Source organism: Podarcis liolepis (assembly GCF_965112155.1).
Source record: "Podarcis liolepis genome assembly, chromosome: 1".
In the NCBI taxonomy this organism is placed as follows: domain Eukaryota; kingdom Metazoa; phylum Chordata; class Lepidosauria; order Squamata; family Lacertidae; genus Podarcis; species Podarcis liolepis.
Window position 1 is genome coordinate 66,145,171 of NC_139554.1, and position 14,248 is coordinate 66,159,418.

Consider the following 14,248-nt stretch of genomic DNA (forward strand, 5'->3'; position numbering starts at 1 on the left):
ACTCATTAAAATATAAAAATGAATACTAAAAAGCACACAGCTGGAAGCATGCACTGCAGCTGTTTGGAGCCAACCCAAGCAAGTTCTGTCCAGAAAAAATGTGCTCTGCTGAGACGACCTGTTGTGACATTTGGATTGGCTTATGCGATGGATTGTACAGTCCAGATAGTGTGCAGACCCCAAGCCTTTTGGGGTATTGTTGGTGTAGCTTGTGCAGCCTGTTTCTAAGAGACATGCCTGGTCTGCAATAGAAACCATTCTTTCTAGGTGTGGTTCCCTCCATAGTTCAGTGGGAACTAGTTAGGAGCCTTGGTCTCACCTGTGTAGCAAGGCCTAGTGGCTGTGCTGAGCTGAGCTGTTGATCTGTTGTTCACCAATACATATAAATATTGGATTTATCCTGACTCCCATCACTTCTGGGTATGGGGGCAGACCCCTGGCAAGGTTCCTTTCTGCAGTGAGTGCCCTTCCCAAACCCACAGGATACAACAGTGATGAAAACCATCATGCATGGTGAGTGTGAAGTAATAGAGTCACTGGTGATACGGGAGCACAAGTATAATATGTTTTCATCAGCCTTCTCTGTCAGGAATGTGTAATTAAGGGCAAACCACATAACAAATGAGGTACTTTGTATAGCAGATTAAGCATCTTTTATAGTGTGAGCACAGTGGAAAGAAACTCAGTCAGTGCTGGCATGGAGTTGCGGTAGTGTGGGAGCTGCTGAGAGCCAGGGGCATAGGAAGGGAAGTGGTGAGGGTGGTCTGCCCCGGGTGCCCTCACTGAGGGGGGTGACATTCAGTGCACCGGCTGGCCGCAACTCCCAAGCCTATCCCAAGCCATTGGAGTAAGGGGGGAGCTGCACGCCTTCCCCCTTTGTTTTGACAGCTTGGGGGAGGCTTGGGAGTCGCGGGCCCAAGCGCACCAAATGTCTGCCATGGGCAGCTCACTCTGCCCCCATGGGGGGCTTGCTCCGCCCCCGGCTGCAGGGCACATGCACCTCTTTGGGCACCCAAGCGGCTATCCCATGCCTGGGATATCCTGCATATGCTCCGCCGCTGCTGAGAACGACACTGCACTTTCCTGGTGTGGGAAGCAGTGCATTGGTGCTATATTGCCTGACCCATGACTTAACCCATTGCATTTGCAGCGTCAGGCTGTGCCAGGCTGTGACCCCCAAAGCAAGGTAAGAATGAGCTTGCCAAGCTTTTCCTTCTCTTTTTGCAGGATCCACATCAGCTGCTGTGGTCCCACTACTGGCAAGCCTGTTGCTTCTCAGCAAGCAGCTGGGAGGGTTAGGGACAAGTGACTCGTGCTTCCTTTCCACAAATCTGTCCATCACTTGTCTCTCCAGAATTTTTAAATCCCTGCGCAATTCTCCTGAAATGTCTTCTGTGGATGGCAGAATACTGGTAATAAATGGACCAATCTCACTGTCCAGGTTTCCAGCACTCCTTGGCCTCCTCTTTTAGGACCGTGGCAGACTGATTGATTTAAAATTAATATTTATCCTCATGAACCATCAGATAGAGAACAGAGAGATTTTTTGAGCACAGTACAAACACAGACACATATTTAATTAGATGTTTTTCAGGAAGCTTCTTTGTTTCATTATATATGATGGTCAAGATCCTGCTTTGAAGTGAGTGGAATCACATCTATGACCCATAGCAGAAATCAAACTGGGGCTGATATTCTATGCTGTCGTCCCCCCCCCCTTCCATCTAAAGTTTGCTTGTGCTATTATGGATTATTCAAACTGCCGTGAAGCTTGAGTTCACATTAGGTACCGCAGAATAGGGTTTGGAATGAGACCTCGCCAAATGTTTGCATTGTCTCAGCTATACCCAGAAGAGAGTTCTGAAAGACATTCACTCAAATAGTTACTGAAATACTTGCCTTCAGCAGTTGACTGAAGGGAGAACCTTTGTCCTGGCCTTTATCACTCATAGCTTTTCTCAAGCAATGTTTGCAAGAATTATGCATTTGCCCAAAGGAATGGTCTGAAACGAGCCTCAACTCTCCCTGAAAATGATGCCATGATTTCAGAAAGGAACCATACTCTGGAATTTTATATAAATGGGATATCACATATATCAAGCTAGGATAGCTCAGTTGGTAGAGCATGAGACTCAATCTCAGGGTTGTGGGTTCAAGCCCCATGTTGGGCAAAAGATTCCTGCATTGCAGGGGGTGGACTAGGCGACTCCTGGGGTCCCTTCCAACTCCACAATTCTATGATCCTATGAAACACCACTGTGACTATGCTGAAAAAGTTGCACTACCTTAAAGAGTTGCTAATACAACTGAATAAAGCAAGAGCTTGTAAGTACAAAATCTTGCTAGGACAAAGAGAATAGAAATCTTGCCATTATTCAACCCCTAATTACCTCTCATTGTTTTTTAGATGTCTTAATTGTATTGTTTTAGTACTGGCATGGTTGCTGCCTTGGGCTCCCTTGGAGGAAGATGCAACATATAAATTTAAGAAATAAATACAGAAATAAAGCAATCAATTTTGAGAAATGCAGTGTGGGGAGAGAGTGCCAATTTTGATAAGCAGCTGAAGTAGTTCAATATATTACAAATTTTGCAAAAGTGATCGTGCTTAATGGACATGTAACTAGTTCTTATAACAAACTAGTATTATTATTATTATCATCAACACCATTCTCATCCCATACATATAATAAAATCATTGTAATTGTTGTTTTCTTTTTAACTGTTGTTAAGGTTGCATTTTAAATTGTTGTGCCTTGCCCTGAGACCTTAGTAAATCAAAATGAAAATAACAATAGTAGCATATGAGGCAATAGGTTAGTGATTGGTAAAAGATGACTTGCCTAAGGCAGAGGTGACATTTGAACTTGGGGTCTTATGGCCCAGTGTCTTTAGTACCATGCTATGCTGGCCAAATATTCACAGAATACAAAGCTGAATTTTCACCTCTGATACCTTCTTTGTATCCAGTGAACTGTAGTCAACAACAGGATTTCTTTGCAAACATGCTGTGAGATCCCAATCCCTAACAAGGCCGGCATTCAAAATTCCATTGCCTTCACCCTTGACCTCTTCTGTTGACAGCATCTGATTAATTCTAGGTTATTTCTGTAATTACCAACTCTTGACCTTTTCTGCCCATTAAACATTTAAAGTGTAAAGCAGCATCTTTGGGTTTGATGCTTTTCATCAGGAAAACCTGCTCCTTGCTATGTCATTCTTTCTTCCCCATTTCCCCCACAGATCTCTGTCCTTGCCTTCGAGATGTAAAACCTAGCCACCTCTTCGTAGTATCTCGATAGCGTTCAGCAAACTCACAGGATGTTGGCAGTGGAGAATAGCTCTGTGTATGAAAACAAAATGTGACAAATAAAGTGGTCCTCAGATACATAGCAAAGGGGATACAAACTGAAAGGTTAAAAGCCTGCATCATCTTCTGCCGCAGCTGCCTGAAACGTTAGGAGGAAGACAGTGAAACGTTTAGAGTAGCAGCATATAGTTTTGTTTTTTTACATAAACAAGGAAAAGTACATATACTGTCTCCACTTTTAATTCATACAATCTTTTTTGAACAGTTTACATTCCATATGAGACACTATTGTGATAGACTTTGGGGAAGGGGAGAAAGAAAGGGAGGCAGAGGGTTGGGGGTGATGATCTTTTAATTATACTGCATAGTGTTTGTGCAGGATTTTCCTGTCTATGTCTCATGTGTAGGTCCTTTGTTTGTATAGTTACAGCGGTACCTTGGGTTAAGAACTTAATTCGTTCTGGAGATACGTTCTTAACCTGAAATTGTTCTTAACCTGAGGTACCACTTTAGCTAATGGGGCTTCCTGCTGCTGGCACGTGATTTCTGTTCTCATCCTGAGGTAAAGTTCTTAACCTGAGGTACTATTTCTGGGTTAGCGGAGTCTGTAACCTGAAGCATATGTAACCCAAGGTACCACTGTATTTATTTTTAGTGGTGTCATGAGAGATTGGAGGATCCAGGGTTCGGTTGGATGTGCTTGATTAGTTGCTGTATGGTTTGTTGTATGTCTGGGGTGGTGGCTGTTGTGTCAGGTTAGCTATATAGTTGCTCTCATTTATTTATTTATTTGTTTGTTTGTTTTTTGCTTTCATTTCTCCAAGGAGCTCAAGATGGTATACATGGTTTCCCCCATCTGAATTAATCCTCACAACAATCCTGTGAGGTGGTTGTTGTTGCTGTTGTTGGCATTTGTCTGTCTCGGGTGACAGTGGAAGAGCACACCTTCAGGGTGAAGTCAAACAGTAGGAGAGTTACAGCATCTGCTGTGGCTGTAGAGAATGATACAAGAGAGACATGTTTTATTGCAGGTGGGGCGTATGAAGGCATCCAGTTTTGCTGCTACAGGTACGCCATGGCGTTTCTCCTCTCTGCGCTGCTCCCAGTGGTCACTTCTCCTCTGGTCACTGCTGACCAGACACGACCTGACTGTCTGTCTCCAGGCACTGTGATCATCTGCAAGGGATTCCCTTGTGGTGGGGTTAAAGTTGCCAGCCTTCGTGCCACGTTTGTAGACATCTTTGTAATGCCATGTTGGTCTGCCAACAAGCCTAGTGTCTGAATCCTGCTACCCTCAGATCATTGGGGATCCTGCCATCTTCCTTTTTGTGCATGTGGCCAAACCAGTGCAGATGTCATTAAGACAGGAGTGTGAACTTGCTGGGAATGTGGGCTTAGGAGAGCACAACTTTGCATGAGACTCTATCTGGCCATGTGATATCCACAATATTTCTGATACAGCACAGGCATTGAGGTGTCACTCCTGGCAGGTGTAAGTTGTTCACGACTAGCTTACATAAAGCATCCTGCTCAACATGCAAGCCTGGTCGACTTTCATCTTGGTATTGGTCATTAGCATCACATTCTCCCAAACCCATTCTGGAGAGGTGAGCCGTTGCCATAGCTGCCATGCCAATATGCTTTTGTCCGATTTCTGTCTGCTGCCTTGCCTACTAAATCCACCAGGTGGCCCCATGTTTAAAAGGGACCTCCTTTCCAAAGAAGAGAAGAATGAAGAATCACCAACCCACCACAATCTTGGAATAAAATATACTGGCCATAATCCAATGAAGCATTTCATGAATGTGTACAAGTACATATGTATCTAAATAACTATTTTTAAAATAGTAGCTGCTTCTACTTCCTGGGCTTTTAAATTTGCAAGACTTTAAAGAACAGTCTTTCATTTCTCACTCTCTCTTGATAATTTGAAGATTAATGGTAATGGTAGAAACAGGCAGCTAAAAGTCAAATGAGAACAGCCCAAGATTGAGTAAGAAAGAGAGAAACAATAACCCCGTAAGCTTCCATGCTGCTTATCTGAAAAACATACTTGGCTCTTGTGTGGCCACAGCTATTAAGATTCAGGTCACATCCAGATGATCTTCTTACTGGGCATTCATCCTGATTTGTTTGAACGGAGGTTAGACAACACTAGCTATTTATTGAGCATTCATTCTTCTTTGTTTGCATGACACGGCACCAAGCAAGTGTTAACCCACATTTTCCATTTCATTTTCCTATCGCTTTCCTTATCGTACACACACACACACACACACACACACACACACACACGGGGTCTTTGGGGGAAATGGGCTTGTAGTGCACAGCCTTCAAATCAACTTTAATTGTGCAACCTGAATTTGCCAGTATGTGATTGAAAATAGCAACAGTCTCAAAGCACCCTTAGAGCAAGATTTCCATGTTGTCTTGACCTGCGGAAACCTTGCTAGTGCAGCAAAAAGGAAAAACCAGGGGTGCCAGAGGAATTGCATGCTGTGGCTTATTTTAATTCTCTTGTGTGTTGCTCTTGAACAGGGTGGAGGGATGCAAAATGTACAGATTTCATTTGAATTAGGAAAAAATGAACATTGTAGAAGAAGAAAATTACAGCTGCTACATTTTAAAAAGTCAACTAACTGTTAGTCAGGAACATTTTAACATTGCACTTTTTAAAAATGAAACATTGGAAGGAAGTCTCACCTGATTTGTTCTGGAGATTTCATTTTTAGAAGTCTTTCTGTGGCCATGTGGTCTTGGCCAGTGTGGGATCAAAGCAGCAACTTTGGCATTTGCAACAGAGTACAAAGAGCACTGGTGTCAATGAAATTTTGAGGACCAAGGAGTGATAGGCAGTGCACTTTTGAATCTTTCCTTGCACTTACTTCTTCTGTTCCATTTTTGTGCCTTCCGTATTCTTCAGCTTCAGTGAACTTTGCAAAATGAGTGTCTGATCTTTCTGAGATGGTAGATTCACCAATTTAAGGCTGCCCAAAGTTAGAGGCAAACACAAAATATAAGCAGTATATTTTGGCAGATTTTTCTTTCAAAGTTACACAATCCAGGTTTGCAGAATCCCTTTCCTTTCTCTTTTGGGCTCCTTGTTGTCGTTGGTGGTTTTGTTTCGCGAACTCCAGGAAGAGCCAGGTAACTTCAGCACCACATAGGGTTGCCAAGTTGGGAACTTGGAAAACTGGTTTTATCTTTCATTTTCCCATGTGAATTGGTGATGAACTAGTGCTGCTGAGAGGCGCTGAGAGTAAAAGGGGCATGTTAATAGTAGTAGGCAATGAACAGAAGAAGTCAACATAGAACTACTAAAAAAAGCAAACGTGTAAATAATCCCCTTGTTAGAGTTGGGGAGCAGAGGAAGAGTGGCTTACCTAAGGTCCCCTAGCATGACTTAGGGTGAGACCAAGGAACTGCTACTGATTCATTGCTAAACCTCTTACCTATTAGCTAATGCTGTACTTGCTCTTGTTAGACTTTTGTTATGATGGATAGGTAGGGCATGAAAAAGCATCTTACAGATTTAGTTGGATTCTGACAGAGGAGGAAGAAAGATGAAAAACTGACATCTTGTCTTAGAAATTGCAATCTTAGTCAGTATGTTCCAACTGATATTTCCCACTTTTGATGTATCTGATGGACTAATTAAATGTATGTTCCTGTGTTTTTTGCTTACTCTAAGCATCCCTTAAGACCTGTCATCCCTCAAGAACTTCAGTGTGGTGACCTCCAGAAATTTTTGGACTCCAATTCTCAGCAACCCCAGCCAACATGGTCAATAACCAGAGATTATGAGAGCTGGACTCCAACAGTATCTGGAGGGCAGCACATTGTCTCCTTCTGTTCACGACCGTCCAGTGCCTTCATATCAACTGATGGATTGAGCTATCTCTGACAGTCTCAACCAATAGCATGGCTCATTGAGGGTGGGGGATGCCAGCTCATGAACCTTATCTCCCAATAAACTTGGTGCGGATCAGAGGTGACTTACTATTGTTAATAGGGCTGCCGTACGTCCAGATTATCAGGATTTTTGTTTTAAAAAGCTCAACAACTTTCGGGGTGTCCTGGTTTTTACTTTTTGAAATATGGCAACCCTAGTATTAAGGGGAGGTGGAAATGTTATCTGCTGCGTCTGCACATTTTCTGAACACATTGTTTCCATCTCTCAAACAGGGCAAGCATCGTACAAAAGCGAATTATCTATTTTCAAGATGAGGGATCGCTTACCAAGAGGCTGTGTGAACAAGGTATGAGACACATTCATTTGCTTCTCACCTGTTGATTTGAACTTCCAGAGTAACTAATCAAAAACACAAGACTGACATATGTTAGCTATCTCTTTCTGTTGTTTAGGGTGGGCACAGGTTAGTTGAAATTAAGCTGCTTTAAGTCCTATTGGTTTGGAGATTCTCTTTTTGTAATCAGCAAGTAGGCCTCACTTCTCACCTGTGTAGGTTTGGTCTTCCTTGCTATTCATGTGAAAGGTTTGCTGAATGCTCATTGAGATAATTTCAAGGTTGCAAACCTAGTCATGCTTTCAAATTGTTCATCCACACAATTCAGAACTGAATAGCAAAAACATCCATGCCTACGCAAATGAGCGCTGTGCTTCACTCAGTCAGTGGGTGCAAATATGTTGGGTTCAAGGTCTGTTAGGCTTAGAGCAAAATTCATTTCTAGGATGCCAGCAAAGGAAAACAGGCTAACTTAACAAGACCAGAAGATGGCCTTGAGGCTGAAATTAATTTATAAGGAAAAATGGGACCTGCTTTGGAGTAAACATAATTAAGTTTCGGCTTGAGCAGGCTGATCCTACACGAATGCCAATATTATGCTGGAATAATGTAGTCACATGAATCTCAGCAGAAAAACAGAGAGCAAAACAAATACCAGTAGAAGTTAGAAATGACATAGAAAAAAATAACAGAAACTCCCATTGCACTTGCTGTCACCACCAATCAGTAGCATTCTGCACAGACATTATCCCCACATTATCTATGCATGGAAGCCAGCAACATATGACAACCACAGTGATACCATGATAATGTCCCTAAACCCTACTTGTACACCATGGGGCCTTTTGAGCTGATTTTCCACTTTTGCACCTGCCCAGCCAACATTGTTGGCAAGGCCTGAAAGCCATTTGCACCAAATGAAACTGTGTAAATTAGAGCATTTTTAAAAGAAAAATATAAGTGGTCAAAAGACGGGTTGCAATTTTCCATCTAATTATGACATAAATAGCCTGAAGACTGAGCATTCATGAACTGTTCATCTGCTTATTTTACATGTAAGGAGCTGCTTGATAGTCACATAATACATGTTTCATGCCAGGAAACGGACCAGGTGTTAGCTGCTTCTGGCACCAGCCACCAAGCTGCCGAAGCTTAAGCAGATTTACTACACTACACTTGATCTTAGCCAAAAGGCCGAGAAGGGCTGTGTAGCCCACCTTTGATCTACGTAGATCCTAAGCATATTCTTGGAAGGAAGACCTGTTGCATTCAGGGTAACCTGTAAATTCAGTGGGCTTAGGATCACACCAACAGCCTCAACAGAACCCTATCCAACTGCCTCTGGGTACAAGTATCAATTGCAGAATTGTATTATATGAGCTACTGTTCCACACTAATTTCCAAGATCACACATGAACTCAATGGAGCTGCTACGGTCTCAGACATTACACTGGAAGCACATGCATGGAATTCCCATTAATGTAATGCCCTTCGTCATGTCATCTTTATGCACAGTGGTGTATGTGAACCAGTTCAAAGTGGTGCCTGGTGGCTCTGCCCCCAGTATTATCATGCCAGCAATCTCCGCCTTCTGACATCTATACGTTTGGTGTGCTATATGTACGGTCGCCATGCAGAATTTCTAAGAAAAGAGTACAGGGGAATATTGGCAGGAAACTTTCCCTTCTTGTCCAAGGATGTACTTTAACAGAAAGTAATGATTTCTTCAAACCCTCTTTCATGATGTTTTCAGCTGAGAAGACACTTGTGCTTAGAAGTGCTGCAAAATGCCCACCCTTCTGGAGCGTAACTGCTTTTAAAATTACATCCTAGTTGAATAAATTTTATGCAGAAGTCTTCCAGAGAATGATTCCCAGACCTCCTTGGAAAAGAATGGTAATTTCTTGGTGCAGCAATGCAAAGATAATTGCTAGAAGATGATCTTACTCCTGCCCCTTTCATCCCACCAATTTGGAAACACCGCCACATTTAAGAGAATGCCAAGAGGGCCTGGCCTTCATCTTTTTCCCTAGGCCCAAGGATTAGGATAATCTGGCCTTGACTTTGATAGGCTTTTTAAAATTCAAACCAATATACACTGAAGTGTGTGCTGTAAGATGCTTAATTGAATTTTATAAATATGGCATATTTGACACTGGCCAGGCTTTTCACTTTCTTAGTCCATTTAGAAATGCAGATTGTGTTCAATTTCAAACAGCTCTTTATGCTGTGAATGGTGAATGTGTTCAATGAAGTCACTGGAGCAGGTTACGTAAATGAAATTGAGACATCTGTTTCGTGTTCTTGAATACAGAAAAATCGAAAAGAGCGTTAAAAGCAAAAAGGGCATGTCAAGAATTTAAAGTACATTCCGGTTGTTTCTGGAATAGGGAAGCTGTTTGCATTTAAACAGGTTGCAGTACTCCTTTTTTACAGCAGTGTTATTAAATATTAGAACAAATGCCTTGGAGTATATACTATCATTCATTTGTAATACAAGAAAAAGTTGGCAAGTCAATAGGGGTGTTCACGCATTACATTCAGCAGCTGTACTATCTGCACACTTGTGTACAGAGGCTGCACAAATGAACATTCTTTCACACTTGTATGTCTTTAGAGACAGCTTTTACTTGTGTTAATTGGAACATGTGAACAAGCATGTTCACATGTTCCAATGAGGGTGCAATGGAACTATTTGATTCAAGCAAACTGAAATTGTAGCTTCTGTATGTGTTTGGAAATAGTGTGTTAACACATGCCCCTATGGATTTGTCATAAACTGCCAAAAGAACAGGGCATCACCATTGGATTGGATTGGTCCAGATGTTATTCTATCTTGGTGCATGGTTTTGTATTCCTAGAAATTATGATAAAATCAAGAAGGAATTATTCAGCAAATGTGACTTTAACTGAAGCTCAATGTATAGTGCTAACTTTATGTGCAAAAATCTAAACTTCCCAGCCCATGTGCATCTTGTGGGTTGATTTATTTGTAATTTTAACAAAACATATTCAAATGCTGCACCTTCAAAATCACCCATACAGTAAAATAAGGGCCTCTCTTGCTTCCTTTTAGATTCAGCCATGAATGGTGTCACCGATAAACCAATCTTAGACTGTTGTGCCTGTGGAACTGCTAAATATAGGCTTACGTTTTATGGTAACTGGTCGGAGAAGTCGCATCCAAAAGATTACCCACGTGAGTGTGCTGTATTGTATTGTATTATTTTTCTTACTGTACCCCAACCTTCCCCAACCCTTCAGGAGTTTTGAATTGCAACTTTCATCAGCCCCAGCCAAATGGCCAATGGTGAAGCATGATGATATTAGTAGTCAAAAACATACAGAAAGTAACAGGTGAGGGAGGTTTTTGTGGGCCATCCCCTGCTGTCTCTTAGAGGGCTTTCTTTATGTTCAGATATTGCACATGCACAGAGGACCAGTCTGCAGCGAACATCCAATCCAACATACTAGATTTTTCAACTTTTTCAGTAGATACTGGATCATGATATTTTAGCCATCCTCATCACTAGTGAAGGTTGTTGTTGGCATCTGTCTGTCTCAAGAGACAATGGAGTGCACCTCCGGGGTTGAAGTCAAACCACTGGGTTTAGCAGCAATGAAGTGACCTTCCCAGGGCGCAAGCTTGGGCAGTGTGTATGGAGGTCCTGGGCTGTCCAGATGACAAGACCCCCCTTTTGGCCTTGCTGATGTGGTCCAAAGGAAAGCAGAGCAATACATTTGGCACCAGCTTGGCTGCAGCAGTTGCTGGAAGGAGGCAGACAAGGTACCATCCAAGCATCCAGGTTTGTGAAGGTTTTGCTCCTTAGGCTTTGCTTCTCTGCAAGGCAGCGGAGGTTTAGGATCAGAGTTTTCCTTTTCCTCGATGAGCTACTTTCCCAGGTTGACGGGCCCCATGTGCCCCATACTTCTCTCAATACCACATGCAGTAGGTGCCTTCTTGACCGAAGGACCCACTATTGGTCTTGTCTGCTCAATCCACCTGAGTGTGGTTTTGCATGCAGGGGATAGACAAGTCCCTAATTCACTGGTTTGAGACCCATCAGCTACCCTCCCCTGGTCTAGCTGGGCAGTCAAAGCTATTTCCCAGAGTGTGGTCACAGTGGCAGGCTGATAGTTCAGAGTGGAGTGCAAGGTGGGGACTAAAGATGGACAAACTATCCCAGAAGGAACATGACACATCCCCAACCAGTGGCACTACCTATCCCCTAACACCCCATACACCCCTAGCTAGTGCAATCCCATAGGAAAAACAGTAAGATTAAATATAGACTCAAACCATGTTGCAAAAGTTTTACATTTTTGAATTGGTGCACAAAGTGGATCGAACCCCGATTTGCAGTGATTCAAAATCACCTGGACCTTTGAAGCACCTCTGGATCTCAGCTCTATTCTTTTCAATACTGATACATTTTCCACAAATACAGTTAACATACATCTGATTCCTGACATTTGGAGAAAAACAGTCAGGTGGTGTTTGCAGTAGGTGGTGGCAGAGGTGGGCAGAGCTGAACCACTGTTCTGGCTTCCCAGTGATGTGTGTTGCTGCTGTTTACAAGAGGGTGTGGTGAGATACAACATTATGGACATTGAATTGGCTCACTGCGCCCTGCTCCCCACGGCCTTGCCCCTCCCTTTCTTGGTAACTGGCAGTGATGTATGGTGTTGGGGAGTCAGGTCAGCAACGCAGCCCTGTTGCCCCCCCCCATTGCTTCTGGCTGTTGCCCACAGCTCTCTATGTTGGAGTCCTCAGATGCACAGCCGAGTTCTTGGATCCAGGTGAAATCCAGAGAATATATGAACAAATGCATGCAGATACCAGATTCCTTCCATTTTATATTTCTTTGCTCAATATATTTGGACTTTCCTTCCAGATCTCACGTTTGATCTTTAAATATTGGCTTCACATCGATGACAATGAAGACAAGTAAATGACCTGGAAGTTTGAGTCACATTTATTTTCTCTTTAATAAAGATCACACAATGGCCAACATATTACCAAAGTTTAAGGGCTTTGTGTATAATTTTATTTTCTAATATTGCTGTGTCCCTGTGCAGCTAGCTGGCATTGATGCAGCCAGAACTTTGTCTACATATCAATTGTTATTTGATATAGTCTACATAGATTTTTGTCTCAACTTTATTAAGTTGAATGCTGCCTAGTTCAGATATAGAACTGTGCACGTTAATAAAAGAGTTTATATTGACATATTAAAATTTGTGGCTTGAATTTGTGGCTGTAAAGCTGAGATAGTGGAACAAATTAAAATGGTTGGCAAGTTTCACAGCTGAGATTCTATAGGATTGTAGACGCAGAAGACATCTGAGACATGGCATTTATCAAGTTTATGGGTCTTTTGGCTTATGTCAAAGAACTGTATACTTAGATGAAGTTATTTTTCTACTTCATTGGCACTTTTTCTTAATTATGTGGACTGGGTTCCTTGCTTTGTTTACTCGGTTCTTAGGATAATGAATAAATATGAGTTGTTCTTAAGCATAAAACTAGTGTTACAATTGATATTTCAATCTGGTCACCTAACAGTCCCTTGGGTAGTGGGTTAAAAGAAAGACAGTGAAGTAAAATGCTTGTAATGATGTAGTACATTAAAAATTAAACAGCTATTAAGCAGCTATTAAAATTGCTTGATGTGAGGACATGTGGTACGCAAGTAGTATTTTTGTTTAATTATGCTTGCCAAGGTACATATTCAAATGAGTGTCTCGGACTCTGATCACGTCTTAGTTTCTGGCAGTGCCATTTTTCTTGAAAAAGAACTCACCACAAACATCTTCCCCATTCTCTTAGAACGGCAATGGCTCCCACCTGAGAGGTGCTGGAACTGAGTTCTGGCGAGTTCCAGCTGGGGGAAAAAAGCTCCAGTTTCTGGGGAGAAATATATACCAATGAGACTCCACCAGCATAGCTGAAAGAAAGTAAATAAGCTTGTGCCACATTTTCTTCTTCCTGCAGCCAGCCAATCTGAAAAGTAATTTTCAGTCAGGTGGTCAAGAAGATACAACAAGGTACATCACTTTGAGTGTGTGTGCTTTGTAAATATACAAATATATATATATGAGGGAAGGCATAGGTGAACTGATTGTGAGGCACCGAGAGCTCGAGGGTTGTCATGCCCCAGGAATCAGACTTCATTTGGGGGTGATGGAGTGTACTGGCCTTAGGGGATTATGTCGGCAACCCTGGGTGCCAGAGCCAACAAATTTGGCAAAGGGTGGCGCTGTGGGTTAAACCACAGAGCCTAGGACTTGCCGATCAGAAGGTTGGCGGTTCGAATCCCCATGACGGGGTGAGCTCCCGTTGTTCAGTCCCTGCTCCTGCCAACCTAGCAGTTCAAAAGCACACCAAAGTGCAGGTAGATAAATAGGTATCGCTCCGGCGGGAAGGTAAACGGCGTTTCCGTGCGCTGCTCTGGTTCGCCAGAAGCGGCTTAGTCATGCTGGCCACATGACCCAGAAGCTGTATGCCGGCTCCCTCGGCCAATAAAGCGAGATGTGTGCCGCAACCCCAGAGTCGGTCACAACTGGACCTAATGGTCAGGGGTCCCTTTACCTTTACTTTTATACATGGGCCCAAGCTTCAAATTGGGCTGCAGCACAGCTGAACTTTTTCAAAAATTTTAAGTACCGGTAGATGTCGTAAATGAAACTT

General features: G+C 42.6%; 1 protein-coding gene across 1 annotated transcript in view; it reads left to right on the forward strand.

Annotated features, from left to right (window-relative positions):
- Nucleotides 1-14,248, forward strand: part of SPON1 (spondin 1) — a 276,621-nt gene that overhangs the window by 75,021 nt on the left and 187,352 nt on the right. The window contains exons 4-5 of the mRNA XM_083463706.1: nt 7,496-7,569; nt 10,634-10,756. Coding sequence (XP_083319832.1) covers nt 7,496-7,569; nt 10,634-10,756 — 197 coding nt within the window. The remainder of the gene's footprint in view (nt 1-7,495; nt 7,570-10,633; nt 10,757-14,248) is intronic.